Here is a 26,147-nt window from a genome sequence, read left to right as displayed (position 1 = left end):
TATATGTATGGCCCCGAACTAGGGGCATGGCTGCTCATTTACCTTTAAAGCTACACACACAGAAAACAGACGGTTTTGGACTACTACGCGATAAAGCAAACTACGGCCCACGGGCCAGATGTTGTTTAATCCGGCCTGCGACGCATTTACATGAACAACAATCCTATAATATATTTAAATTTGTAGTATTCATTTCACTGTTATTTTCCTGTAATACTTAATGGTACCACCATTGCCGGGCTTTCTCTGATGTCAAGTCACTCTTCTTCACTTTACCTGATCGTCACGTATGCATCACCCATAACAAAATAAGCGGACAAAAAAAGCGCAAAATTGACAGCGAGTGTCAGGTTTTCAGCAAAGATTGGACTGCAAAATATTTTTTTACTGAATTACAATCAAAGGCTGTGTGTTTGATTTGCCAAGAAACCAGAGTTTTTTTGGAGTTAATGGGGAAAGCCGATGATTTTCTCGAGCCGAAAGACGCACACTGGCTTTGTGATTTGGCTTTGCCGTGGACATACTGGCACACATGAAAGAGCTGAACGTGAAGCTACAAGGGAAAGATCAGTTTGTATACAACATGTATTCAAACGTGAAAGCCTTCAAGGTAAAATTGACTTTGTTCTCTAAACAAAATGACAAACAAATCATTTGCCCGTTTCCCCCCACTCTAGCGCCGCTGAAAGAAGCCCCCAAAACACACCACGGAGCCCAGGTTACTGATCAACATCTGAGCAATGTCCCACAAATCTCCACAACGAAAATGGCACCAGATTTTGATGCGCTGGCAAAAAGAGGTGACCAGCAACACTGTTCTCATGAAATCCATCACTGGTGAGTTGTTGTATTTTTTATTTCAGAATTAATTTATTAATTTAAAAATGGGATAAGAGGAAATAGATTTCACATATGTGACACTTTATACTTGCTCATTTTTCACTTTATCTACTAATGGTCTGGCCCGCTGGTCAGTTTTAAAAACTAAATGTGGCCCTCGAGCCAAAAAGTTATCCCACCCCTGGGATAGAGGCATGTTAGAATTGCTCTTAGGCAGGGGTCGGGAACCTTTTTGGCTGGGGGAGCCATAAAAGACAAATATTTCTAAATGTATTTCCTTGTGAGCCATATAATATTTAATAAAATTAAATGCAACTTAATGCATGCATTTTTTAAGTAAGGCATACATTTTTAACATATAACACATCTCTGAGTACTTAAAAAAGCGCTATATATAATACATTTCCCTTTATTCTTCTTCATAATATTGTTGTTATACTGTAGCTAACCAATAATAAATGAAATACTTTTAACCATTAATGCGACTTGTGGTGCTGCATGGTTTTGCTGATGGCCTTGTAGTCTGCTTCATACGTAGTGAGGTTAAGCTTCATGCTGCATTGAGGCTTCCATCAATTAAACGTGAGCGTAGCTTGCTCTTAATGTTTCCATTAAGATGCCAGAAAGACTGCTCACCTGCGTATGTAGAGCCAAACATGGTCAATACGGCAATACTCACACGCTGCATTGTGTGGTATGTGACGGGAAGCTCCTTCCAAGTTTTAAGAATCAGCTGGTCTTCAAGTTCAAGTTCAAGAGATTATTTGTCACATACATATTGAAGTTTTTCCATTTCTGTCCACTTGTGTTCAGCTGATTGGTCCGGCTCGAGGCAGGGAGTTTTCTTAATGTTTGTCTGTCTTACAGAGGGGATCGGCGCACAGGCTCCTAAGCAGCCCAGCAGTGGAACGCCATTCCTCCTGCGCCCAAGAGGATCATTATTATCCAGCATTATTACAATAATCCTCAGTGATATATGTAATCGTGGCCTGCGTGCCTCATATTGAAATGAACAATAAAATTCTCGCCATGTCGGCGCACCACGGCCGGAAAGCCTCCGTCTCCCTCCCTAAACCCTTACCTGTGGCCAGAGACTCCCACAAGTGGCGCCTGAGCAGAAACCCAGGAGGGGCAGGGCGCTGAGTAAAAGGCCCCCGGAGACTTTCTGTGGTGTGCAGCCGGTGCTTGACTACGCCCCTTTGTCCGCCACATTTATATTTTGAATTGTATTTTCAAAATTGTAACTTTTCTTACCTATTTTACTTTGAAATGACACAGAATAATTATTTATTACTTGTTAATTGTGATGAAAAATTTTAGCTCAAAATTGTCTGTGAACCATATACTGTCATCGAAAGAGCCATAATTGGCTCACGAGCCATAGGTTCCCGACCGCTGCTCTAATGCATTATCTGAGGTGGTATTTTCTGCAAAAAACTTCAAAAACATGTTTTGGGGACCTCAGAGATCTATATCAACTTGTGTACGAAGGAGTTCCTCTTTAATTATTATCATATAACATTGGATGTCACCATATTCACGATGAATAAATGCTTCTTTACAAACTGCACTTTGCTGCACTTTACAAACACTAGATGAATGGAGTTTTCATATAGTGTTTGTAAAGTGCATTTCAACTCATTCATGGAATATGGAAATGTCCAGCTGCTCAAACTACTTGCTGTTTTTCTGGAAAAAACGAGCTCATACGTTTTACTTGACATACAGTGTTTTGTGATGCAAACCTCAGACATTCATTCGTCGGCTACATGAGGCGGGGGGGCGACTGTCGGGTGTGATTACACATTCTGTGTGATTCAAGCTTAAATCCAGAAATTATTTTGCATAAATGTATGCAAGTTAACACAGTTTTAAGTTTGAAACGACAAAAAAACGTGAATACATTGTAGCGGTGTTATTGAGCATTTAACTAAAAGACATTACAGATTAAAAAATGAATTAAAGGTAGTTTATATATATATATTTATATATATATATATGTATATATGCATATCATTTATATGGAGAATACGGCAGTCAAAACCTGCTGTGCTTATCCAGAGCCTTAAAGGGATAAACCAGTGACTCACAAACCATAATGAACTCATCTCACAACCAGTTATGTTAACAGTCGTGTGACATGAGCCAGAGCTTGCTCGACATATCACCACTTCCTTTTGTGCAGATTTTAATCCAATCACTGTAACTCGGCTCTCACAGCTGCCTCCGCCTCCGATCCGGCGGGGCTAATGAGGTTTCACAGCACTTTTGAAATTAATTTACTGTACTGCCGAGCCCGCCGGGGAGATTGAAGACACAAAACACAGAAATGAAGAGCCCATTTCGGCCATGCAGTAATTGAGAAAATGCAGAATTTAAAACCGGAACGCCACTACACACAGAGCTCAAAGCACGCTGCTATAAACACTGAAACCCAAGTGGCTTCCACTTAATTTAACAGAGAAAATACACTGCTGTGTGTTTTCTTGTAAACTTCAGAAGCGGTAGAGAACAGTTCAGGTACGAAAATAAGGAAAAAGCAGAAGAATCGGATTGGGGAGACCTAAAGGCTTTGGTGACGTGGAAGCTTCACTTTTAGATTCTGACAGTGCAGTAAAGACTATGTATCAACAAACAAAAAAAACAAATTATGGTCTGTGTCCCCACCCATCCTTGGTGACTCACCAGGTTCCCTTGTTCGTCCAGAAGGTTCTTGTGGACCTCCCTCTTGTGGACATGGTGCTCGGTGACGACCTTCAGCAAAGATGGCTGCTCTGTGGCCGGAGGCAGTAGCTGCACACACATAGGCATTAATAGGCTCATTAGACACTGGACGGCACGCTCAAAATGCTTACAGTATGTGTGTGTGTGTGTGTGTGTGTAAGCATGTCTGTAGTGTAGCGCGTAGTGCCCATTAGCGTGTGTTTGTTTTCTGAGTGTTTGCATGTCTAAACACGTGCTCTGAGGCCAAAGGAAAACTAAAAGCTATTAAAGAATTGAGGAGAACCTGGACCCCAAAAAGACAAAATATATCGCATACAGGCCACCGTGATGTCATATTTTAATACTAATCCCCCAAAACAGAAAGTTTGAATTGTGATACCACTTTTTTTTTGTTCAAAGTATTTTTATTTTGCTTTTCACATTATATAACAGGTCCAAACATGACCAACAGAAAAAGAAGCTTAAACAAATCCCCTAACGCCCACCCTCCAGATACCAGACATAAACACAATGAACATCATATATGGCCAGACATCAAAGAAAGAATTAGAAAAAAACTAGATTAAAATTGGTTAAATTGTTGTGCTGGTAGCATCCATATTCTCAACAATGGTTAAGAAAGGCTGCCAAATAGTATAAAACTTCCGAGTAGACCCTCTGACAGTGTATCTAATCTTTTCCAATTTAAGATGGGACATGACTTCCCTGATCCAATGACTATATGTCAGTGGAGTAGGATCTTCCCATTTAAACAGTATCAGTCTACAGGCCAAGAGAGTAGAAAAGGCCATCATGCTTACCTCCCTCCAACTGGGAGGGATGTCTACCAGGGCCACACCAAAGAGTGCAATGAACGGAGACGGCTCCACTGTTCTTCCCAGTGCCCCAGAGAAAGTGTCGAAGATGGTTTGCCAGAACATGTGAAGTTTTGGGCACATCCAGAACATGTGCCACAGAGTGGCTGGAGCCTGCCTGCAATGATCACACGTGGGGTCTATGTCGGCATTGATCTTAGAAAGTCTGACTTTGGACCAGTGCATGCGGTGTACAATTTTGAATTGGATAACGGCGTGCCTGAGACATATGGAAGAGGAGAAGTTTCCTTGTATTACTTTGGGCCAAGTTTCATCTGAGATTTCTTCATCTAAGTCTGTTTCCCATTTATTTTTAAGGAGGTCCAAGGGTGTCGAAATGTATGTGTCGAGTAATTAATAAATTATGCTTATAGCCCATTTTGTGACTGATTTACAGTTAAAGATTAAGTCTTACAGACAGGTGGGGGGGGCATGATGGAAAGAAATCTGAGTTCGAGGCTTCAAAATTCTGGAGCAAGTACCTATAAAAGTGTGATCTGGGAATTTTACATTTCTGCACCAGCTGCTCAAAGGAGGCAAAGTTGCCATCGATATATACTAGTAGATTGGACAGTGATGTCACACCCCTTCTAGGCCAGGTAGCAAAGGCCTCATCGATCGCAGATGGGATAAACACGTTTTTTTTGTAACTGGCGCAGCTTGCGACAGATCCTTAAGGGAGAAGGACCTTCTTAACTGATTCCATATTTTGATTGAGTGTATAATAACCAGATTCGAAGTGAAGCTAGAAATGTGTGAATGGTAATTTAGAACACAATAAGGCTGCTAGAGAGGTGGACCCAACGCACGCCCCCTCCAGCATTGTCCAGTCGGGATCGTGACATAATTTCTCACCCAGTATGGCAGTGCTCTTATGTTGGATGCCCAATAATAATACAGGAAATTTGGGAGTGTCATCCCTCCCATCGCTTCTTTTGATTCGGGGTGTTTTTTTGTTCCAAATGAAGGTCGATATTTGGTTATTTACTTTGGAGAAAAATTATTTTGTTAGAAAGACCGGGAGACACTGGAATATGTACAGAAATTTAGGCAATATGTTAATCTTTACTGTATTAATTCTTCCGCCCAGAGAAAGAGGCAGGGGGTCCCATTGCTCGATGTCCTGCTTCAGATTAGATAATAGGGGCTAATAGTTGGCTGCATATAGATCTTTATAGTTATGTGTAACCCATACTCCAAGGTACTTAAATTTCTTAGGGCTGATTTTGAAGGGAAACGAGGGTAAAGGCATCCGATCAGCACCAAGAGGCATCAGCTCACTTTTCTGAATGTTAACTTTGTAGCCATATATTTTGCCAAATTTCATAAGTAAGACCATTCATTTGGGGAGACTCAAAAGGGGTTGCGAAATATACAGTAACATATCGTCCGCGTAAACCGATGCAGGAGAGCTCGATTCATTCGTCTCAGCTACCCCCGGTATTCGGATGTTGCATCTCCTCATTCTTCCCTCCTTGTCGTCACATTTCGCTTGAAGCTCTGTCATCCCTGCTTTCAGGTCAGTCACCGTAGTCTGTAAAGTTGCCACCTCGTCTGACCATGTCGACAGTCCGCCTTCCACCTCTTTGATTGTCGTCTTCATTTTGGCTATCTCATAGCAGATCGCACCGTATTGTTTGTTTTTTCTATTTTTACCTCTTGTACTTCACTCTTGAGGAAGAGAAATTCTTCAGTTTTGATTATATCACCGCCGAAATGTCCGCTTTTGTCTAGCAGTGGCAGGGTCCTTTGAGCGGGGGGGCCTGTGGCACTTGATGTCGGGGCGGCGTTGGGCCCAGTACTGGATGGTCAGGTGAATTTATGTTTGCGCAGATTTGACGCCATCAATCCGGGTGGACTATCATCTGACTTTTAGAAATACGGTCGGGGCAGAATTTACAATGTTTTGTAATGAAAAGCGCTTATTAACTTAAAATAAAACATAAGTTCAGCGGGAACTCAAACCAAAGCGTCCTACTCCATGGCCAGCTCAACAACGCCCCTGTGATACCACTTTTTTATAATTTTTTTTACACTTGTGCTCTCAGCATGCTGGGCATACAACACAGGGTATTTCTATACCATTGCATCCAAGACAGAGTTAATCTGCAAGTGGAGTTCAAATTCTCAACCTGCAATGCCACTCTTTGTAAATTCGGGATGGATGCTGGTAGTGTGTGTGCCTGTGATGATACACCTGTGTGTGTGTGTGTGTGTGTGTGTGTGTGTGTGTGTGTGTGTGTGTGTGTGTGTGTGTGTGTGTGTGTGTGTTGTGTGTGTGTGTGTGTGTGTGTGATTGTGTGTGTGTGTGTGTGTGTGTGTGTGTGTGTGTGTGTGTGTGTGTGTGTGTGTGTGTGTGTGTGATGTGTCCACCGGGGACTGCACGGGACTTGTCCCAATGAGAACTGGTGTATGGGGCAGAACTATATTGTAGGGCCTCCAAGCAGTGGAAAAGGCCTCGCAGCCACCCATGAGTCCTGCAGCCGTATAGACACCTTACTAGTGATGGGAGGTTCCACTGTTTTTGCTAACTCAAGTTTGTATTGAGTCACTCACCAAAGAGGGTCACGTTTATGAGTCACTCAAGTCACCAAGTCAGTCACCCAGAGCTTGGGGAATCCCCTACGTGCCCCCATAGTCCATGCGCACCGGAAAAAATATTTAAATCATGCGGCTCTTCTAGACTTCCCAAATGTTATCGGACCGAATGGATCAAATTCTGATAGTGAAACGAGTCATTTCGTGGAGGTTGCGGCGCTCCAAAATACGTATCCACTGTTTTTACAGCCACTCCTTTTCCAATGATTGTGTGCGGGAAAAACGCTTTTTGGGCCTCTGTCGGACCGGGTTGTAATTGTACACGGTGTGACCACTATGTCAATTCAAAAAGCCCGCCACTGTTCCTGGCGCCTTGCTCAGAAGAAGCACTCAACCAATCAGAGCTTCTCTCACTGACTCACGACTCACAAGCAACGAGTCAGACTCAGAGCTGCTCAACTCGAGTTGACAGCCGACTATCAAGTCATCCAGTCACTCACTCGCACCTGCTGAACCATTGAGTTCCATCCACTCCCAGTCCCCACTGAATCACACTATCAGGCCACCGTTTGCTACAGGAAAATGATGCATATCATTGTGATAAAAGACTCAAAGACCAAGAGTTCTCAAAGGCAAAACGTTTATTTTTAAATTTGTTTTAATTTAAATTTAAATGTACGTAATTAAAATTTTATGATCATGAATTTTATTTATTTTATGATTTATGAATTTTATGATTTTATGATGAGTAGTAGTAAACTACTAAAAAGGGAGAAATTTAAATTCATGGATGGTTACTGTCACTGTGGCATGGAACTTGTGAGTGAGTGCGTGATTTTGTGCAGCCCAAGTCAGACCTTCAGCTCTGGGCTGGGAGAATGAGTACTGGGTTAGTGAGTGATTCAGTCACTCAGCTCGGACTCGGAGTCAAACCTTGACTACAGCTCCGGGCCGGGCTGGGAGAGCGAGTGATTCTTGCAGCCCACACCCAGTCGGCTCAGGGCCAATCAGCTCAGGGCATGGGGTGGGCTCCGGGCTGGGAGAGTGAGTACTGAGTTGAAATAAGGGCCAAAATGGTTTATTTTGATCACAGGGCTAGGTTTATACAGTAATTAACTTGGTACATTTCCACACATACAGTTAATATAAGAGTTGCACAATAGTGTGAGTGACATGTTGTCTAGCTAGTAGCAGGTAGGAGGGGCTTGTCAGTGAACGAGTTAGTGGAGACAAGTACTCATCACTCAAAAGTCAGTGAAAACACCTCATTTATAGAGCGCATTTCATACCAGGGCAACACAATGCACTTTACAAAGAAATACAATTAAAGAAAGAGAGAACATAGTTGTCAGCTGGTCATTACAAAAGAATGCCCCTGAAACAACAGCAACAACAAAGACAACAAAAACAACAATAAAAGCGACTCCAACCACAGTGGCAGCAACAGAAAACAACAACAGCAGCAACAACAGCCACAGAAACAACAACGGCGGCAACAACATCAACGCCAGCAGCAACAACAACAGCAGCAACTTACACACAAAGACGTCACCGGAACAGGAAGTGGTAGCTCTCACCCGGAACTGGAAAGGTCACTCAGGTTGGAGATGGTTAAGTCGAGGCATAAGGTTATGTTAAGTTGAGGTCTATGGTAAGCGAGAGCTAAGTTTAGGTATAAGGTTAGCAGCAGCAACGACGACAACACCAGTTAAGGTATAAGGTTAGCAGCACCAACACCAGCAGTGACAATACCAGCAACAGACAACAGCAGCAACAAAAACAGCAACAGCGCACAAGCAAAGATGTCACCGGGACCGGAAGTGGTAGCTCTCACTGGAACTAGAAATCTCCTCATCTGTATTGAGTCAACAGTGTGTACCATCTCATCTCAACGAAGTAAAGCACAGCAAAGACGTCACCGGAACCAGAAGTGGTAGCCCTCACCGGAAACGGAAATTTAAACTGTGTGCACCATCTCATCTTAATCCAGTCACCGTCCTTTAATTAGCGACCCTAAGTTACTGGTCAAGTTTTCAATCAGACCTCAGGGGGGAGATCCTTTTGACTCTCTCTCTCCGAAAACACACCCTTCTTATGATCCTCTAAGTGTAATATCACAACAGAAACAACCACAGCAACAGAAATAGCAGCAACATCAACACCAGCAGCAACAACAGCAAAACCAAAGCAGGAGTAACAACAGCAACGCACACGCAAAGACCTCACCGGAACCGGAAGTGGTAGCTCTCACCGGAATCGGAAAAGTCACTCAGGTTAGAGATGTTAGAGACATTGAGTTGGGGTACAAAGTTAGAGATATTTAAATTCGGGTATAAGGTTAGATATGGTAAAGTTTAGGTATAAGTTTAGGGAATCATGTGTTTAGGTATAATGTTCGAGATGATTAGGTTAAGGAATAAGGTCAGAGATCGTTAAGTTTAGGTATAAGGTTAGCAGCGGCAACAACACCACCAGCAGCAATGACAACACTAGCGGCTACTGCATCAGCAGCAACAATAGCAGCAGCAAAAACAGCAGCAACAGCAGCAGCAACAGCGCACAAGCGAAGAAGTCACCGGAACCGGAAGTGGTAGCTCTCAACAGAACCACACAGCTGGAGCCGGGCCCCGCGGACGACAGGCTGACAGGCCGACACTCCACCACACTAGACACAATAAGGCTGGGGTGAACTGAGCCCTGCCATCGCCAGCAGACAGCCAGATATGCGTCCCCTCCACGACCATTGGCACCCGGGGCGCTCGCCACACCCGCCGCATAGAAGCTGCGCAGCAGGAGTAAGGTCGATCGCCGCCTCCCACACCGCAACTCACATCCACGACAGCAAGCAGCCACCAAGGGGCCCCACGAAAGCACCTGGCGGGGCTGCAGAGAACTCCGCCAGGTCGCAGCAGGAAGCCACCAGGGGCAAGCCAACAAGACCTGAACACAGCCGTCAGGGGGCCCACCCGGTTGCCCCCTTGGCCAATCACAGCCCCACACCAACCCACCAGCGCCCCTCCTGCACCGCAAACCCTGGTCTGGTGGTGTGATGTTTGGAGTAAGATTAGTGTGGATGTGTATGTGTTCTAAGCTGGTATGAGTGGTATTACAAATGCATGATAGTCATGAAGCACGCGTAGGCAGGAGCATGACGGCAAGATCGCAGCCACCGGCCACATCCCTACACACATAGCTCGCACCCCACTCTTCCTGCAAACCACGGAAACAAATATATATATGTGTATATAGATATATAACCATTTGCAGCAATAGAATATAATGCATTTTTCCCATACATGAACATCAGGAACTGCCAGAATCCTATGCAAGACTACAATATGATAATACTATTTCATTTTTTAATTATCAAAAACCAAAATATTATTTTCTGTGATAATAATATTATATAATAACATCATATAATATGAGAATCAGGGCAAGGTGCACAGGGAATTTCTCTTCGTGCAGGTGTAAACATAGACTTTCCCTGTGAATAGACGCCGCAGTAAATGAATCAGTATTGGCATTACAAAAGGAACAGAAGAACAGTCATAACCTGAAGGGGTCAAAAAAACAAACAGTCTCAACCAAAGTAACTTTTTACTTAGGATGGGCAAAATTAGTTGACTAATTGATGAGACGACTCGGGCAGTGACGTCAACTTCTGTGAAACTATTAATGATTAATAAGTGTAGCACAGAGAAGACTGTACTTGTACTGTATGAGAGAATAATGGCAGCAAGAGTCAGTGAAGTGTGGCGTTATTTTACTCAATTTGAGAAAAAAGTAGAGTGCTCGTTGTGTGGGATGAAGCTGTCTTACCACAGTTCTACTACTGTGATGCAAAGTCATTTGCAATTTTCACCATTTTCGTTTTGTCATCTCTGATTGGCATATTTGGAAAAATGAAATAATAATTTTAAATAGCACCTGTTGTACTTACATTATTTATGTACTGGTAACTGTTTTTACGTGTGGTTAATGGTCTATGTTGGGGGGGGTGGGGGCGGGGGCTTATGTCATCGCTAGTCGACTAATCAACGAAAATTGTTGTTAGTCGTCGACCACAAAAAAATAATTAAAATGCCCTTGCTTACAAGACTGTGCGGTCAAGTCGGTTCAACTACTAACTTATTGTAAGTTCCTTTGTGGGTCTGCTAAATGGTGTCATGGTGTCATCTAATGTGCTTGTTTCGTCCTTGCCTTGAGTTTCAGTGCATTGAAGGTTTGGTTGGAGGAGCAGCTGAGCGGCCCCTGGGTGACAACCTCCACAGGGTAGAGCAACTCGTGGCCCTGGGCTCTCAGAGGACACCTGAGCTCCAGTGTGGACTGGCTGATCATACTGGGCCCGTTATTCAACAACTGTGAGAGAACGGTACATAGAGAGAGAGAGAGAGAGAGAGAGAGAGAGAGTAAGTGTGGGTATAGGAGAGAAACACAAACATCTCACTTATTAACTGCAAAACAGAACAACGACAAAATAAACCCGACTCTCACCCACACGCTCTCTCCCACACATGCCCACATCCTCACAAAGCAACAGAACTGTGAAAGACCAAAACACAAAAATGCTGGTAACAAATGTTCAATGGTAAAAATCTGCATATTTTAATATAAAATGTTGGCTATTTGTGTATATTTGGCTATTTTTATTTTATTATTATTATTATTATCATTCCATTTAGTTCTTTTTTTTTTAATAATAATATGAATACAACTTACATGTGTATGTATATATAAACACATACACACACACACACACACACACACACACACACACATACATACATACAAATATACATTTATTTTCCAGACTAAAACAAGTTTAACTTTTTTATGCAAATTGTCCGCACCAATCCTGAACCATGAAAATTCCTTGTATATGAAAATGTACTTACAGTAATAAACTCATTCTGATTCTGACAAATCCAATTGAATAGAGACACATACATTTTTTTTATATTACATGAAATGTAATATAAATTTCATGGAAAAGATGGTTTGTCAGGTTCCCAATATGGTTCTCTGGGATATTAAAAGGTTCTTCATTCATTCCAAGTAGCAGACAATGGCTTAAATTAGGAAAAATACCCAAAACCCTCCATAGTCAGAGATGGGTGGTTACAAGCAGATGTAAGGATGCAGAGAAACAACCATGGTCTGAAACTTTCCATTTGGAACCAAAAATGTTCCTGTGGTGTGGGGATGGCGTGGTTTGAGCAGCCACACCTGTCCTGGGTCTAGGTAATTCGGGCCCAGGATCAGTGTGGCTACATACCTGTTGCTCATTGGTTGATGTGTGGTAGGCGAAACTGCCACACTGGCACCTGAACAGGGACTCTCCAGCACTGGGAAGATACCCAGCACCAGCCCTTTCCCTACTGGCAGCAGCAGCACCCAGGGTGTCCGGCGTCCGGGGGAGAAGCAGCCGCAGCAACCACCATGGGTAACCGCTCAGCAGCCACCGTTTGGACCATGCAGCAGCCAGGCCACCCCTCCAAGCAGCCCCCACAACAGCCAAGCCTGGCCACACCTCCACATGACAACACCTCAGGAGCGGTCTGTTGTCGCCCTGGGGGAAGGTCACCGGTAGACCATACTGTTCCAGGGAACCAGGTCCCCAGGAAAGGAACCAGTTTTTTTTTGGACATTTGTTTGTCCAAGGTATGGGAACCCTTTTTCAGAGTCCAGAGTTGTATTAATTTAAGGTATAGTAACCCTGTGTCAGAGTCTGTCCTTTTTAGATATGGTCACCCTTTTTCTTTTTTTTGTTCTCTGCTTGGTGGAGGCGAGTAGGCTTCCACCAGGGATTCTCCCTGGCCTCAGTTTGGTGTCGGGGATATGTGGTGTGGGGATGGTTTGGTTTGATTAGCCACACCTGTCCTGGGTCTAGGTAATTGGGGCCCAGGATCAGTGTGGCTGCATACTGTTGATTGTTGGTTAGTCTAAGGAGCAACAGGTAAAACCCCCATCAACCACATACACCCTTGTCATGACACGTGGCCATCTGCTCCTGGGCTTATTCCACCTAGCCCACTCTCTACGATAAACTATGTGTCTGAAACCCCGTCGTCTGTGTCTCTGTGCCGGAGGTCTTTCAAAACACCACTTGAGTGGCGTGTGGTAGGCGAAACTGCCACAGTTCCTTTCCTACACATTTTGGGTTGCTGTACCTCATAGACATGCTGGATCTCAGGGCCAACGTCCTGTTCCTCCCGCAAGTTGTGACTGGCTCTCCAATGGGGGAGAGGAAAGAGGACTTTGTCCGGCCGGGAGACTCTGCGATGGAGGCAAATTTAGGTTTTGGACACTTTTATTCTAATGATGGCGGTAACTATTGGTGTATACTGCATTTGCCATGTCCTCCATTGTAGATCATGCTGAGGCCTCACCCCTGTACGATGACATCTGCCACTATGGCCACTCCCAAATTAAGCAGCACCACTTCACTCTGAGAGTTGTTCTCATTTTTGCTGCCATAGAATGAGAAAAATAAATCAGTTTGGAGATTTCTCCCTTACACATCACCTTAGATCCATAAGGGTTACATATTGAGGACATGTACGGTAACTACCTACCTTCGTATTTGGAGCTCAAATTGTACAGTATCGTGAGTATCCTTTAATCGGGGCACGGTGAAGCGGAGACCTGCCCACAACTGGGATTTCACCAGTAGGAAATGGGATGTAAATTAATCAGAAAGGTGCATTTGATTAATTAAATTAATTGAATGAATGAGTTATGATGTAAAATAAAAAGAAAAATAGGATTTCTTGGCATTGAACATTTTGCATTTTTCTACTTGCATGGATAGCAATGATCGATCTACAATGGACATTTTCTGAACACCAGAATCTATAGGAGCTTGACATAAAAGGACCAAGAAAAAACATTTTCCCTTATGAAGGGAAAGAAGCTCCTGGTGAGTAAACACTCATGCTGTACACATCGTAAGCACGTATTTGCTTTGTTAACACCTACACTGGTACCGGACTTCATCGGGTTACCCAGGTCACACACCAGGTAGCGAGTTTGGTTTTCTGCTTCGTAGCTGCACGTCAGCTGTGATAGGCTCTACAAAAGAAAAATAGTGTATCACGATGAATTGAGTCCACTTATACACCTTCTGGTGATCGGTTACTCGCGTTACTCACTGCATTGTTGCGCGCGATGCCACTGTAGTCGGCCTCCGGAGGGAGAACCACGTAGAGCTCCGCCTCATAGGCTCCGCCCTCCCCCTGGTTCCTGGCACTAAAGGTCAGGGCTAGCGGGTTCTCGTCGCCCAGGTACACCTCCGTCCGGTCGCTGGAGACCAGAGTAAAATGGTAATAACTCCAGTGTCAGAAGTTCATCAGATAGCAACTTGAAAGGAAGATAGTATATCGAGTCACACAAACAGTTTCTCTAGTATTGTCACTTTGAATCAAATCGCAAAATGGCAACAAATGGTTCATTTTTAGCTTAGCGCTCAAGCAAGTGGTTTAAAGCTCTTTAGAATGCCGTTTAGGGTGACGTTTTCACAATGTGTCAGTCGTTATTGGTAACTGTTTGACTACACTAGTTCGGTTAGAGATGAAAACATCTACAACAACAGGGAGAGTATGTAAGGGATAATGTGCAGTCAGTGGGTCATTATTGGAAAATAACCCCTGACGGGTTATTATCGCGCTTATTTCATGGCTACTTACTAAATCAAAGAATACAGTGAGACAGAATATTGATTTGAAATGATTTTATAACTAGTATGCCAATCTTTATAAAAATAAATCCCTTTGCCCTACATATGACATATGTTAACCTGTTTACTGTTATTAATGTGAAATTGGACATAACCGCATTCAACTCTTCAAGTCTTCTGTAGTTTCTATGTAGTGTTATGGTCATCCAGCTGCAAGGGGCGGAGTGGCGACCAGCGACGAGCTGACGGCTTCACAGCGACAAGGAAGCATCTTTTTAAGCAACTTTATGCAAATGAGCAGCACTGAGCGCGGGGCGACAGCCAATAGAAAGGAAGATACGCTTTCAATGGCACTGGTCCTTGGAAAATGGACGCTCGGACCACTGCATTGTTCCAATTTTTCAAATGAAAAACGTCCCTTAAACTATCGATAAAATGAGGACCAACAATTCTTTATTTTAAAGGACGGCTGGCCAGATTATTAACGTAGGTAGTTTTTTTTCTAAACAGCTCCACCATTTTTATAAAAAAAAAGTACACATGGCACTATCTACCTATATAATGTATATTACATATAGAAAAGGAGAGAGGTTTGAAATATTTGGCGCGCCCACAACAGCCAGTCGATTTTGAGCTGACATGCCCACAAACGGCAGAGAAGCCCCGTCGCCGGCAGTGTTGCCGTATGGTGACGAGACGAGAGCTGCTTGGCTTCGCACTGCAGCCCTGTGGCCGGCAGTGTGACCCTTGCATTGCTGCTCGCGAGCTAATGTTAGCATTAGCATGTGGGCGGAGTGATAAGAGTGATACGAGGGACGTGAATCCAGATGGAGAGGTGGTTGCCCGTGACAATGGTCTTTATACTATAAACAGACAGCTGTCAATACTCAGAAATAACTGGCGGCTGATTCCCGATATTGACCAATCAGAACCGAGTATTCCACAGAGCCATTTAATAAATAATCAAGGGGATCAATGATGCTTCAGACAAGCGTCTGCTAAATGATGGAATATGTCATGAGATGTGAAGGAATGACAGACAAAATCATGTTTTAAAATGTAGCGAGTACAGACGTAACTAATAAGTATGTAAGAATAATGATGTAATGATGTAGTGTAAAAGTGCTTTACTTCCGATAAAGAATATATACTCAGGTCAAAGCAAAGTATAGTAAATTAATCTAAAGGCGACTTTCAAAAGTAGAATTTCTTGAAAAGCTTACTTGAGTACATCTAACTGAATATAATTCTGCTGCAGATGGGAACAAAAATGAGTGATTAGAAAATTCATACTTATGCAGAAGTACCATCACATGCATATTTTACCTAATTACAAGTAAAAGTATTGATGAAATTAATCACTGAGTGAGTAAAAGCTAGAGCACTAAACTAAAGAAACTGTATAGCGGTATTAGTTACACCTGCGTTTTTTGAAGCACTTAGATGGACATGGTCTCAATATTAGATAACCATTCAAATAGCGACATATAATGCAAAATAAAACGTGACTCAACTCTAAATATTACATTTTCAATACTTTCCACATTATACAATAAATACGACCACAGAAACAGCAAATTAACCCCAGAAAATTCTATCATACACTCAAAAATACCAAAAAAAAAAAGATTCAAATACAAATACTGAAAGAAATCGATTGAATTACCATAACATCAATAGTTGTAACCCAGTTGGCCTCAACTGATATTCCTTTGTCTCAAAATGACATGCATTTTCCATTAGTTCTAAACGTGAAATCCAATCTCACATTCTTATTCAATCTTTGGCCCATGATTGATTGTAAATTTTTTTTTTTTTTTTTTGTTCTTCTGTTTCGAAAGCACAATCAATCAGTCATCCCCAGAGATTGAGCGAAAGCCAATTTCACAACATTTGGAAGGTAATAGAAACATTTTGGGACTTGGGAATATTGCATGCTCCTCTTCGCTCTGAGATTGGTTTCTATTACACTGTAGTTACACGGCGCTTATTACAGCATGTTTATTACACATCAAATGTACATACGCTTAACACTGTTACTTAATCCAAAGAATTAACTTTATTGCTAAAACACAAAGACACCAGCGGTGTTTTGAGTATCGCATCGATCTTTATTCAAGTCCGCCCACTCTGAATAACAGTCTCTGTTACATGCCTGTAATGTTTGGATCCAACTAGATATTTCCTTATTCTACTTTCCCTATTTGAGCGCAGACCGAACCTCCAACATGTAAACAGCGTTTTACATTGCTTATTAGGGAATATGCACCGAGGACGTTTGTTTGTGTGTGTGTGTGTGTGTGTGCGTGTGTGTGTGTGTGTGTGTGTGTGTGTGTGTGTGTGTGTGTGCGTGCTTCCAGAAAAAGCATCTTGTGTTTCGATATTCCCAAGGGCGGCCTTTCCTACCACATATCTGTCTGTTTGTGGGTGGTGGGGGGCGGGGGTTGCAATTGGGGGGGCGTTCGCAAATCACATCTGGCCCTAAATGATTTGTCTCAGGAAACCGTCACCCCAACACCCCATCACCCCCAAATACCAAGAGTTGTGATAAATCCTCTCGGCACCAGTCTCACCCACTTCCTACATTTCTGTGGCCGCTGATAAATTCATTTTTCTATTGAGGGCAGAAGTGAGGTTGAGGGTCAGGGGAAACGCTGGAAGTCTCGGCACAATGACCCCCCCGCGCTTGCTCTCTAGATACCCGATCGCCAAAGCACCACGCGCTACCAGCCGGGCCCAGATGTGAAAGAATATATTAAAAATAAAAGGGGTTTGGTTTTGCGAATGCTAAACGTCGAGTGGATTTTTACCAAAACAAAAGAACCGCGGTAAAGCCACTTTCTTTAATACGCGACATGGATGAGTTAGTTTGAAAGTGCTGACTCATTCAACTTTTGGTTCTGCGGCGACAACAGGATTCCGTTTCATTTTTTTCTTCTTTTTTTATTGGGAGGGTTGTTTCCAGTCTTTTTTTTTTATAAACACTGATTGTCTTTCTGCAGCTAACAAAGATCACATGTTCAGTGTAATGCAAAACATTTCCTTCAAGCAGAGTTGGCTGGAGGAGGGGGGCTGGAAGGAGCATTGTGTGTGTGTGTGTGTGTGTGTGTGTGTGTGTGTGTGTGTGTGTGTGTGTGTGTGTGTGTGTGTGTGTGTGTGTGTGTGTGTGTGTGTGTGTGTGTATGTGTGTGTGTGTGTGTGTGTGTGTGTGTGTGTGTGTGTGTGTGTATGTGTGTGTGTGTGTGTGTGTGTGTGTTCTGCAAATCGACAGACAAAGACGCATGATTGACGAGCACTAATAACTGTGAGAAATAAGAACAGCTCAAGTCAGGTGACGGTCCTATTAACGGGGAGCGGCTGGAGAAAAACAGCGCCTGATGTCGCCAGTTGTAAACAAAGTCGTCTAATTCCACCCATATACACGCTGTTCCGTGTCAGACAACTACAGTTATGAATAGCGTTTCTAAACGTTAGATGTAGGTAGAGTACACAAAAAGGTACTATACTAAAAGTACTTTAAAGTTACTTATAATAATAAATATTATTATTATTATAATTATAATAATGATAATAAATATAGCTGCAGGCAGCAATACACGGGATCCAGTTTAGTCATGTTAGGTACGTGTTACAGGTTTCTGAGGTTCAGTAATCCAAGGTTCCCAAATCCGCACAATGTGATTATATGCGGGGACGTTTGGAGGGGATCAAGGGACGCTCTCGTCAGACCAGACGTCACTGAAAATCACAGATTCTTTCTTTAATCACTCTTCTTTTGCAGGGATGCGGATCTCACTTGGCTCGTGTTGGGAGAAGGGCGAGTTTGAGTTCAAATTGGCATTTGAGGAAGACGCGCCGCGTCAGCTCCGGGGGGGGCCTCATCCCCGCTGCGCAGGGGTTTAGCGGTTTTTGAGTGCCATTCACTTAAACTTAAAATTTTCTTTTGAAAAAAAACAATAGAGAAATATAATAATAATATCTGGTTTAGTCGTGTTGCGTGCGTTTTACAGTTTCCTGGGTTCTCTGAAACGCAGGACGAATTTCCAAGTTTACTTGAACGCAGCTTGGGCTCCCCTGGTCTGTCTCCTGGTTGCTTGTCTTGTTTCTTTAGTACTTGTTTTTTTTTTATATTGGGACTGACCTTGACAACTGGATATTTAAATTGTTAGTTTTATTTCTGTGGATAATTACCATTGAACTGCCTATTTTTCCAACGCCACCTTGTATTTTGAACTCATCATTTAGTCGCACATTACAGTGTTTTCGAGGGACGCTCAGACGACAGTTCAAGGCTTATTTCCAATAAATGTTTCCATTAATCCGCCAGACTCATGTGGACCACAGATTTTAAATATCAATCTAACAGATCTACTGACATCTACCAGGTAAGACGCTATATAAATATACACATAAATCTAAAGTTTGGTAACGTTGAACAAGTACAGAATGATTCGGACCATTCCGCATCCTGGACACGGTCTAACTGGACATTTTAAATCAGAATCTGTACATTTCTAGTAAATAATATGATGACGTCATTATGTGTCTTACTGTTAATCAAATCTCGTTCAATTTTGAACGACACGTGTGATGTGTCAGTTAACCAGACCAACTGAATATTTCGGACAAATTTGGAACACCTTAACCGTGTTTCTAGCTTACACTGAAGTATGTCTTCCAGATGGTCTTACTCAGTTGGACATTTTTTAGACTGGCAAGGCGCTCAATTTTTAGTCGGTTTTTTGCTATTATCTGCTCCGTATGGGGACCGATTTAGATGAAACTTCAACCACGAGGTTGAACAAGATGGCACCATGTTCGTGTGTTATGCAGAAGTTGGTTTTCCAGATAGTTTTAGGCTTCAAAATTCAGAGAATTTTTAGTTGTTTTCCTCTTACAATAACATCAAGGGGCTGCCATATAATTACAATTGTATGGCAGCAGGGCTGGACCCTTAATAATTTTGATTCAAGCAAAAGTAAAAGTAATTTTCAAGTTTGCAACTTGAGTAGGAAGACATTGGGTCACAATGAAGGTAATTAGTACTCAAATACTAGCTACCTTCAGTAACCCCGAGTAATAACTCCAGTAGTTATTTTCATAGTAGCATGAAGTTTAAAAATGTGCTACTTCAATAAAATTACGGCATGCAGCATTTTCTAAGGGATCTCATTTCTCCTACTTCGACAATCACATTCACTGTATTTGTGTGTGTGTGTGCTTGTGTTCTTGACAAAGAGTAAGGAGCAGCTGTTACTGGTAAAAGTTCCAACCTGATGGAGGAAGGCGGGAGGGAAAGGGAGGATGCGAAAAAACCGAAATCAAAAACATGTTTTTCTAAACGCGTGAGAAGAGGCCGACCACAATGTAACTGAGTGAAAGGCAAAAACGACCATACCATCAAAATCCACTCAGAGACGTGCACTTTCTTCAGAAGATCATTAAAGTACTGCACATATAACTATTGACTACCCACCTGCTTCTCTCTACTGTAAGGAAAAAGAAACAGACTCGGAATGATTGAGGACCTATCCAGGAGAAAAGCAAGCCAGCTGGGGGGGATTTGGAGTTTGTTGACATGAGGTAAAGCACATTTGAATAACACTTGATTTCCGGCCCTCACCCGAACACAGCCAGCTTCAGGTCAGGGACACAGATGTTGTCCTCACCGCAGTCCAACTGAATCTGGGTCTGGGAGGAAAACGAAAAGGAGAATGAAATGCAAGGACAGGGAAAAATACAAGTTACAGAAGAGAGAGAGAGAGAGAGAGAGAGAGAGAGAGAGAGAGAGATTGCGCTGTGTGTATTGTGTATCCCGGGCCCTATTTGAGTGGCCAAAACGCCCTCCCTCTTTGAAATTATGAACATTTGCAAGTTAGCGGTGAACTGAAAAACATAACCGCAAAAAGGGTATCAGTGCTCGGGAGCATGACTGATGTTGTCCAATAGGAAGAGTCCATTTTCCCTACTTCTGCTGTCCCAATAAATCACAAGTTTCTCTCTCACGTTCTGTTAAACCACTGTGAATCTGTGAGTCCACATCCTTTATTTAGCTAGTTAGTAAAAATACATGGTCTTCGTACATACATTTCTCGTTCGTAGTTAGATTTATCATACATAATTACCCGTACGGCTGAAAGTAATTCAACAACAATAACAGACATGTGACTATGCAGAAGCAGTATGTACATAATACATAACTGAAAGAAAATAATAAGTCAAAATGCATTTTTGTGAATTCATTTAGATATACGGCATATGTGACTCAAGAGGTATTCACAAACATCTCCGAGAGAAGCTACCCACCAGCTGTGCAGCACTTCTGACATGGATGTTAGACGTCGAGATGAGAGGGAAGAAAATGAGAGAAAAGACGCCGACTGTTTAGGGAGTGAATGACGGGTTTAGGAGGAACGGTGGGTGCCAGAGTGTTTTGGTTTTTTGCGTGAATAAAAGAGCCTTGATCAAAAAGGGCTGTGGGATGAAAAGAGAGACTGTCTGTAGACTCTCTACAGTATACAACACAAGACGCCACAGGGTCTTGATCCCTTCCGAAGTGCTACGAGACGGGACAGATAACTCGGGGTGAGGAGGTGGGGCAGGGTTGTATGTGTCTCCTTTCCTCATTCCCCTCCTCCTCTACCTTTTTTTCCTAGCCTTTCCCTCCATTTTTCTTCCTCCTATGTAGCCTGGCGAATCGTGCTGCCATTGTTACCATACTTCCATTTCCCAAACATATGGTAAAGATTACGCTCGTCGCCCCCCAACCACCCCAAAAGAATGCAATGTAGCTGAGAGAGAGCGAGAGAGAGCGAGAGAGAGCGAGAGAGAGAGAGAGAGAGAGAGCGAGAACCATCCCCAGCTCCATGGTTCTACTATTTTCTATGGAGCGGGGGGTTGGGTCAATCTCTTGCTTTATCGTCCCACCCTGTGCTGTGAGAGCTATCGGTCAGTCGACACCGAGAGTCTGTAATGTGCGCACTGACACCCGGAGGGTCCATCATGGCTTATCTGCTCTCCTTCATCATCTTCACCTCACTTTCTGCCCACTCAATCACCAAGAGTAGACGCTAGACCTTTTTCCCATTTATTTCCCTGCCAATTCAGGAAACAATCCATATATTACACTCACTCAAATACACACACACACACACACACACACACACCTTCGATGTACACTCCCATAAACATATGCACGTGCTTAGGGGCTCTGGCTCTGGGTCTGGCCTGGCGGAGCGAGACCACTGGCAACATACATAAACAAACCACAACCAGATGTCTGCTCTCGGTGCTCCACCCTAATGGGAGCCGTGAGTCCTCCCTCTGTGTTTTTGCACAGCCATGACTCGCCGGTCAACCACACAAACCCCCCTCCTTCTTTATGTATGAGGGAAAAAAAACATGCTGTGGTGACCGAGGGCTGCTATAGTTTAGTAATTCCCTTATAGCTCTTATTAGGGTGGAACGTCTACCTCGATGACCATACTTTTTTGCTTACGCTGTTTGACGTAGATTGGGCTACTTCATTCCCTTGTACTTTTGCATCATAAGTTTCGTAACTGCACCTCAACTATGTAAATGAAGTTCACAAATCGCTCCAATTGCCAACACGTACAGTATATGAGGTACATATTAAAGTGGGTGCCTCTGGCCTTCTCTGTCTTCATTCAAGTAAATGTTTCTATTGCGGACTCTCTGGTGCGATGCCCTCGGCAAACACTGTGAAGTGAGCGGTTAACTCGGAGGCGTCTGGTGAACCACAGTATGCGTATAAACTGCCACCACTCGTTGAGTTCTGATGGGTGCTTTTTTTTACAACCTTCTGAAAATGATTTGACACTCATTGTGTTTGATGACTCAATGTTGCAGTGTAGAGTGTGGACAAATATACTGTGTGCTTAATGAGATCATATGGTCGACAAGTTTAGTAGGGGCGATAACGTACTTTAATGAATTCTACATTGTTTGCACAGCATTTTGCTTTATGAGCCTCAAAGTCAAGTATCTGTTTCATTTTGGTCAGCGTGCATACCTTCTGCTCTATCAGTTGTGCGGTCTGATAGTTCAGCACGGGACGGAGGCTGTGGGCGTCCCGCGGGGCGACAGGATCCAGGCTAAAGTTGAGACTGACATAAATGGGAGACAGTTTGTCCCGAAACTCCTCTTCACTCTATGACACAGGGAGTGGTATATGTGTCAGATGATGTTGCCAACTGGTTTTCAGGGGAAAGTAAAAGGGCGTTGCAAGTAAAACCAACACTCCTGACTCATTTAAAACATACATATGCAGTTAGCTCACTGGTTTGGCGTCATAGCTTTGGCCACTTACTGCCAGTGGACAGTCAGCAGTTCAGTAGATAAGTGAAGACAACAGGTAAATACCAGTGTATTACCAGTGGGTATAACCCTTTATTCAAATTACATATTGCTGGAAAATTCACAAAGAAGTGAGCATAAAGGCAATGTTTTGATATTCTACAACCAAAATTAAAAAAAATTAAAAAGCAGTTAATAGTGATCTAATCAAATGTAAATTCCTCCAGCATGTAATATTCGGACTGAGCCAATGAAAAAGCCAAGCAAGAAATGCATGTATGCATGGAGGATGGATGGATAGATAGTTGATAGATGGATGGATGAAGAAATATATTGACAGAAAGTTGGATGGATGGATGGATGGATGGATAGAGAAATAGATCAACAGAAAATTGGGTGGATGGAGATATAAATTCACTGAAAGTTGGATGAGGGATGGATGGATGACAAATACATATAGGGAATGTTGGATGGATGGATGGAGAAATAGATTTGCGGAAATTTGAATCATGGCTGGATGGAGAAATAGATTGACGGAAATTTGGATGATGGATGAAGAAATAGATTAATCAAAGGTTGGTTGGATGGATGATGGGTGCATGGATGAATGGACGGATGGAGAAATAGATTGGTGGAAAGTTGGGATGGAGGGATGGATGGACGGATAACAAATAAATTGAGGCAAGGTTGGACAGACGCAGAAATAGATTGCAGAAAAAGTTGGGTGGATAATGGATGGATGGGTAAATAGATCAATGAAAAGTTGGATGGATGGAGATATACTGTAGATTGACTTCTTAAAGTAGTCAAACGTACCCTGCAAGTTCAATTAAGTAGCTTCAACACTACATCCCAATACTCATTGAATGGCGAAACATGAATGAAGAACCTCGAACATCATTATTTCCAGGTGTTTTACTCACACGGAGGTAGATCTTTGTGTCGTGGCACATGCGTCCTCCGTTGCTCAGGCTGAACATCACGGTCAGGCCGGGCTGCTGGCTGTCCAGGAAGAGCGCCCTCCTCACCGCCTCTCTGTGCGTCCGCTTCAGGCTGTCGAGCTGCACCTCCACTACAAAGCCTTCCAACACACAGTGTACACACATCAAGGCAAACACGCAAAGAAAAATATGTGGTACACACTCAAAAGTGTATGTATGAGCGTAAACTTACGCATATGGGTGTCAAATACCTATAGAGTACACACACGAGCACAATCGTATCTAGACGATAAATATAGTAAATCCAAATCCACTTCTCTGCTATTGCTGTAATGTGTAGTATACAGACACACCATCACCCACATGACAACAAAGTATGCAAGGAACGTACACAAAAGGCATCCGCAGGCCCAAACACAAACAAACTTTCTCCTTTGAACTCGTGCGGCCCGCCACATTCCCCTGTATTCACCTGATTGTTCTTTAACCTTAATCGCCGCTGCCAAATTGACCACAGTCGGTCCCAGCATATTTGTGGCCACACAAAGAAAGCAAGGTAATAGGGACCAGCTGTCTGTGTGTGTGTGAGTATGTGTGTGTGTGTGTGTGTGTGTGTGTGTGTGTGTGTGTGTGTGTGTGTGTGTGTGTGTGTGTCTCTCACCTAGATCAGAGGGGAGGTGCTTTCCATCAGCCGTCAGGCAAAAACTGAGGCTAACACTATAGATGAAAGACAGATAGCCGGACAAAGGGGGAGGGGGGCATTATGGAGCGTTTCTCAGTGAAGACGGCAAGCAACTCAAGGAAATGAAACACACACGCACACATACATAAACATTCAAAGAGTAAATAATCTGTGTTTTCACTCAGTGCGATATTTGGTGTGAACATATAAATTCACAGTAAAGCAATGGTGCTAGGGTTGCCCCGGACTGAAGATTTTCCTAGCGGACTATTAATTTTCAGTTCAATCATTTGTAGTTGCACGTTTATGATATTAATATATTTATTTAAATATATGTTTTTGGGGAATCAGAAAATGGTATGAGTTCAAGGGCTGAGAAAGAATGTTACTGTGTTAACTATCATTAACACTGTTCTACATTAATTACACAGGTTAAATATGACATTGGTTGAACTTATTAGGCTCAATTATTATTTTATTAATATACACATCTACACTACATATTGAAATAATTTGCACTGAAATGTGGCGTACAGAAGATCCTTTTCCTGATGTCGCCGTCCCCTGATTAGGGGCCACGGACTCTGATACTCGCTGCACCCTTCTGAGATCCCAGCTAGGACTACAGGCGGCCGCCGGCTTTACAGCACCCCTCCGGCCACGGACTTGCTGTACCTTCCCCATGCCCGGCCCCCCGGGTCTCGGGTGCACCACCGGCCGGCCTCCCCCCAGTCCGTCGGAACATTTGAAATACGGTTTGGTTATTGAAGAATGTGATCAACAGTTTCAAATGGCAATTATAATATATGCAATATTTTTTCAGACTTTTAGACTAGTCTAAGTTTAAACTTCCATTTAAACGTCAGGGACAATAGGGTCGTTAGGAACATCCCTATTTTGAATGTGTTCGAAACAACCAGCAAGGGTACTGAACATTTTGTTAATTTTTCAGTAACACCAACACATTAACTTATAACCAGCCATAAAAATATAACTTTAATTTACAAGCGCTGCGCCGCACATGCATGTAGTGAGCTGCCCGTTAAACTGGCAAAAGCTCAGTAAAAGTTGTAATTATTCTTCTGAATGTGTCTGAACCACCAGCAAGGAGACTGAACATTTATTTTTTGTTAAAATTTGTTTCAAATCAAAAGCCCTCGAGCGTTTCCTACATGTTTCCAGCCATAAACTGTAGGTTGTATGGTTCATTTTTACAAGGCACAGCTCCTGAATGGTGGGATTTTTTTCCTGCGATATAAAACTTGGTTGACTAAGACTCCTCTTGTCGACTAACGTTTGGTCGACTATTTGGGGGCAGCCCTAAATGGTGCTATGGAATATTTTGGTAAACCAGTTACGTCTCAGGTTTTACGTATCCATCCCACTCCGTTCAACCCCGGGGGGGTTGCACTTCCTTCCCAATTTCCCTCCACCTTTTCTTCTTTCTGTTGCTTCTCCACAACTCCTCCAATTCCCCAAATTGTTCTCTCCTGTCCGTGCCACCTCTCGCTTCCAAGGCAACATCAACAACACACACACACACACACACACACACACACACACACACACTCAAA

The 26,147-nt window shown here is 43.0% G+C and overlaps 1 protein-coding gene across 2 annotated transcripts in view; it reads right to left on the bottom strand.

Moving 5' to 3' along the window:
- Window positions 1–26,147, bottom strand: part of LOC307230003 (integrin alpha-5-like) — a 53,668-nt gene that overhangs the window by 5,747 nt on the left and 21,774 nt on the right. For both annotated transcript variants that reach the window (XM_080000162.1, XM_080000163.1), the window contains exons 16-26: window positions 24,553–24,608; window positions 23,874–24,031; window positions 22,667–22,804; window positions 20,258–20,325; window positions 14,111–14,261; window positions 13,938–14,030; window positions 13,535–13,614; window positions 13,349–13,429; window positions 13,130–13,235; window positions 11,160–11,318; window positions 3,526–3,633 (exon numbers count right to left, since the gene is read on the bottom strand). In XM_080000162.1, the coding sequence (XP_079856288.1) occupies window positions 3,526–3,633; window positions 11,160–11,318; window positions 13,130–13,235; window positions 13,349–13,429; window positions 13,535–13,614; window positions 13,938–14,030; window positions 14,111–14,261; window positions 20,258–20,325; window positions 22,667–22,804; window positions 23,874–24,031; window positions 24,553–24,608 (1,198 nt within the window). The remainder of the gene's footprint in view (window positions 1–3,525; window positions 3,634–11,159; window positions 11,319–13,129; window positions 13,236–13,348; window positions 13,430–13,534; window positions 13,615–13,937; window positions 14,031–14,110; window positions 14,262–20,257; window positions 20,326–22,666; window positions 22,805–23,873; window positions 24,032–24,552; window positions 24,609–26,147) is intronic.

Source organism: Zeus faber (genome assembly GCF_960531495.2).
Source record: "Zeus faber genome assembly, chromosome: 5".
Classification (NCBI taxonomy): domain Eukaryota; kingdom Metazoa; phylum Chordata; class Actinopteri; order Zeiformes; family Zeidae; genus Zeus; species Zeus faber.
The sequence above is the reverse complement of the archived record's forward strand: the minus strand, read 5'-3'. Positions and strand labels throughout refer to the sequence as shown.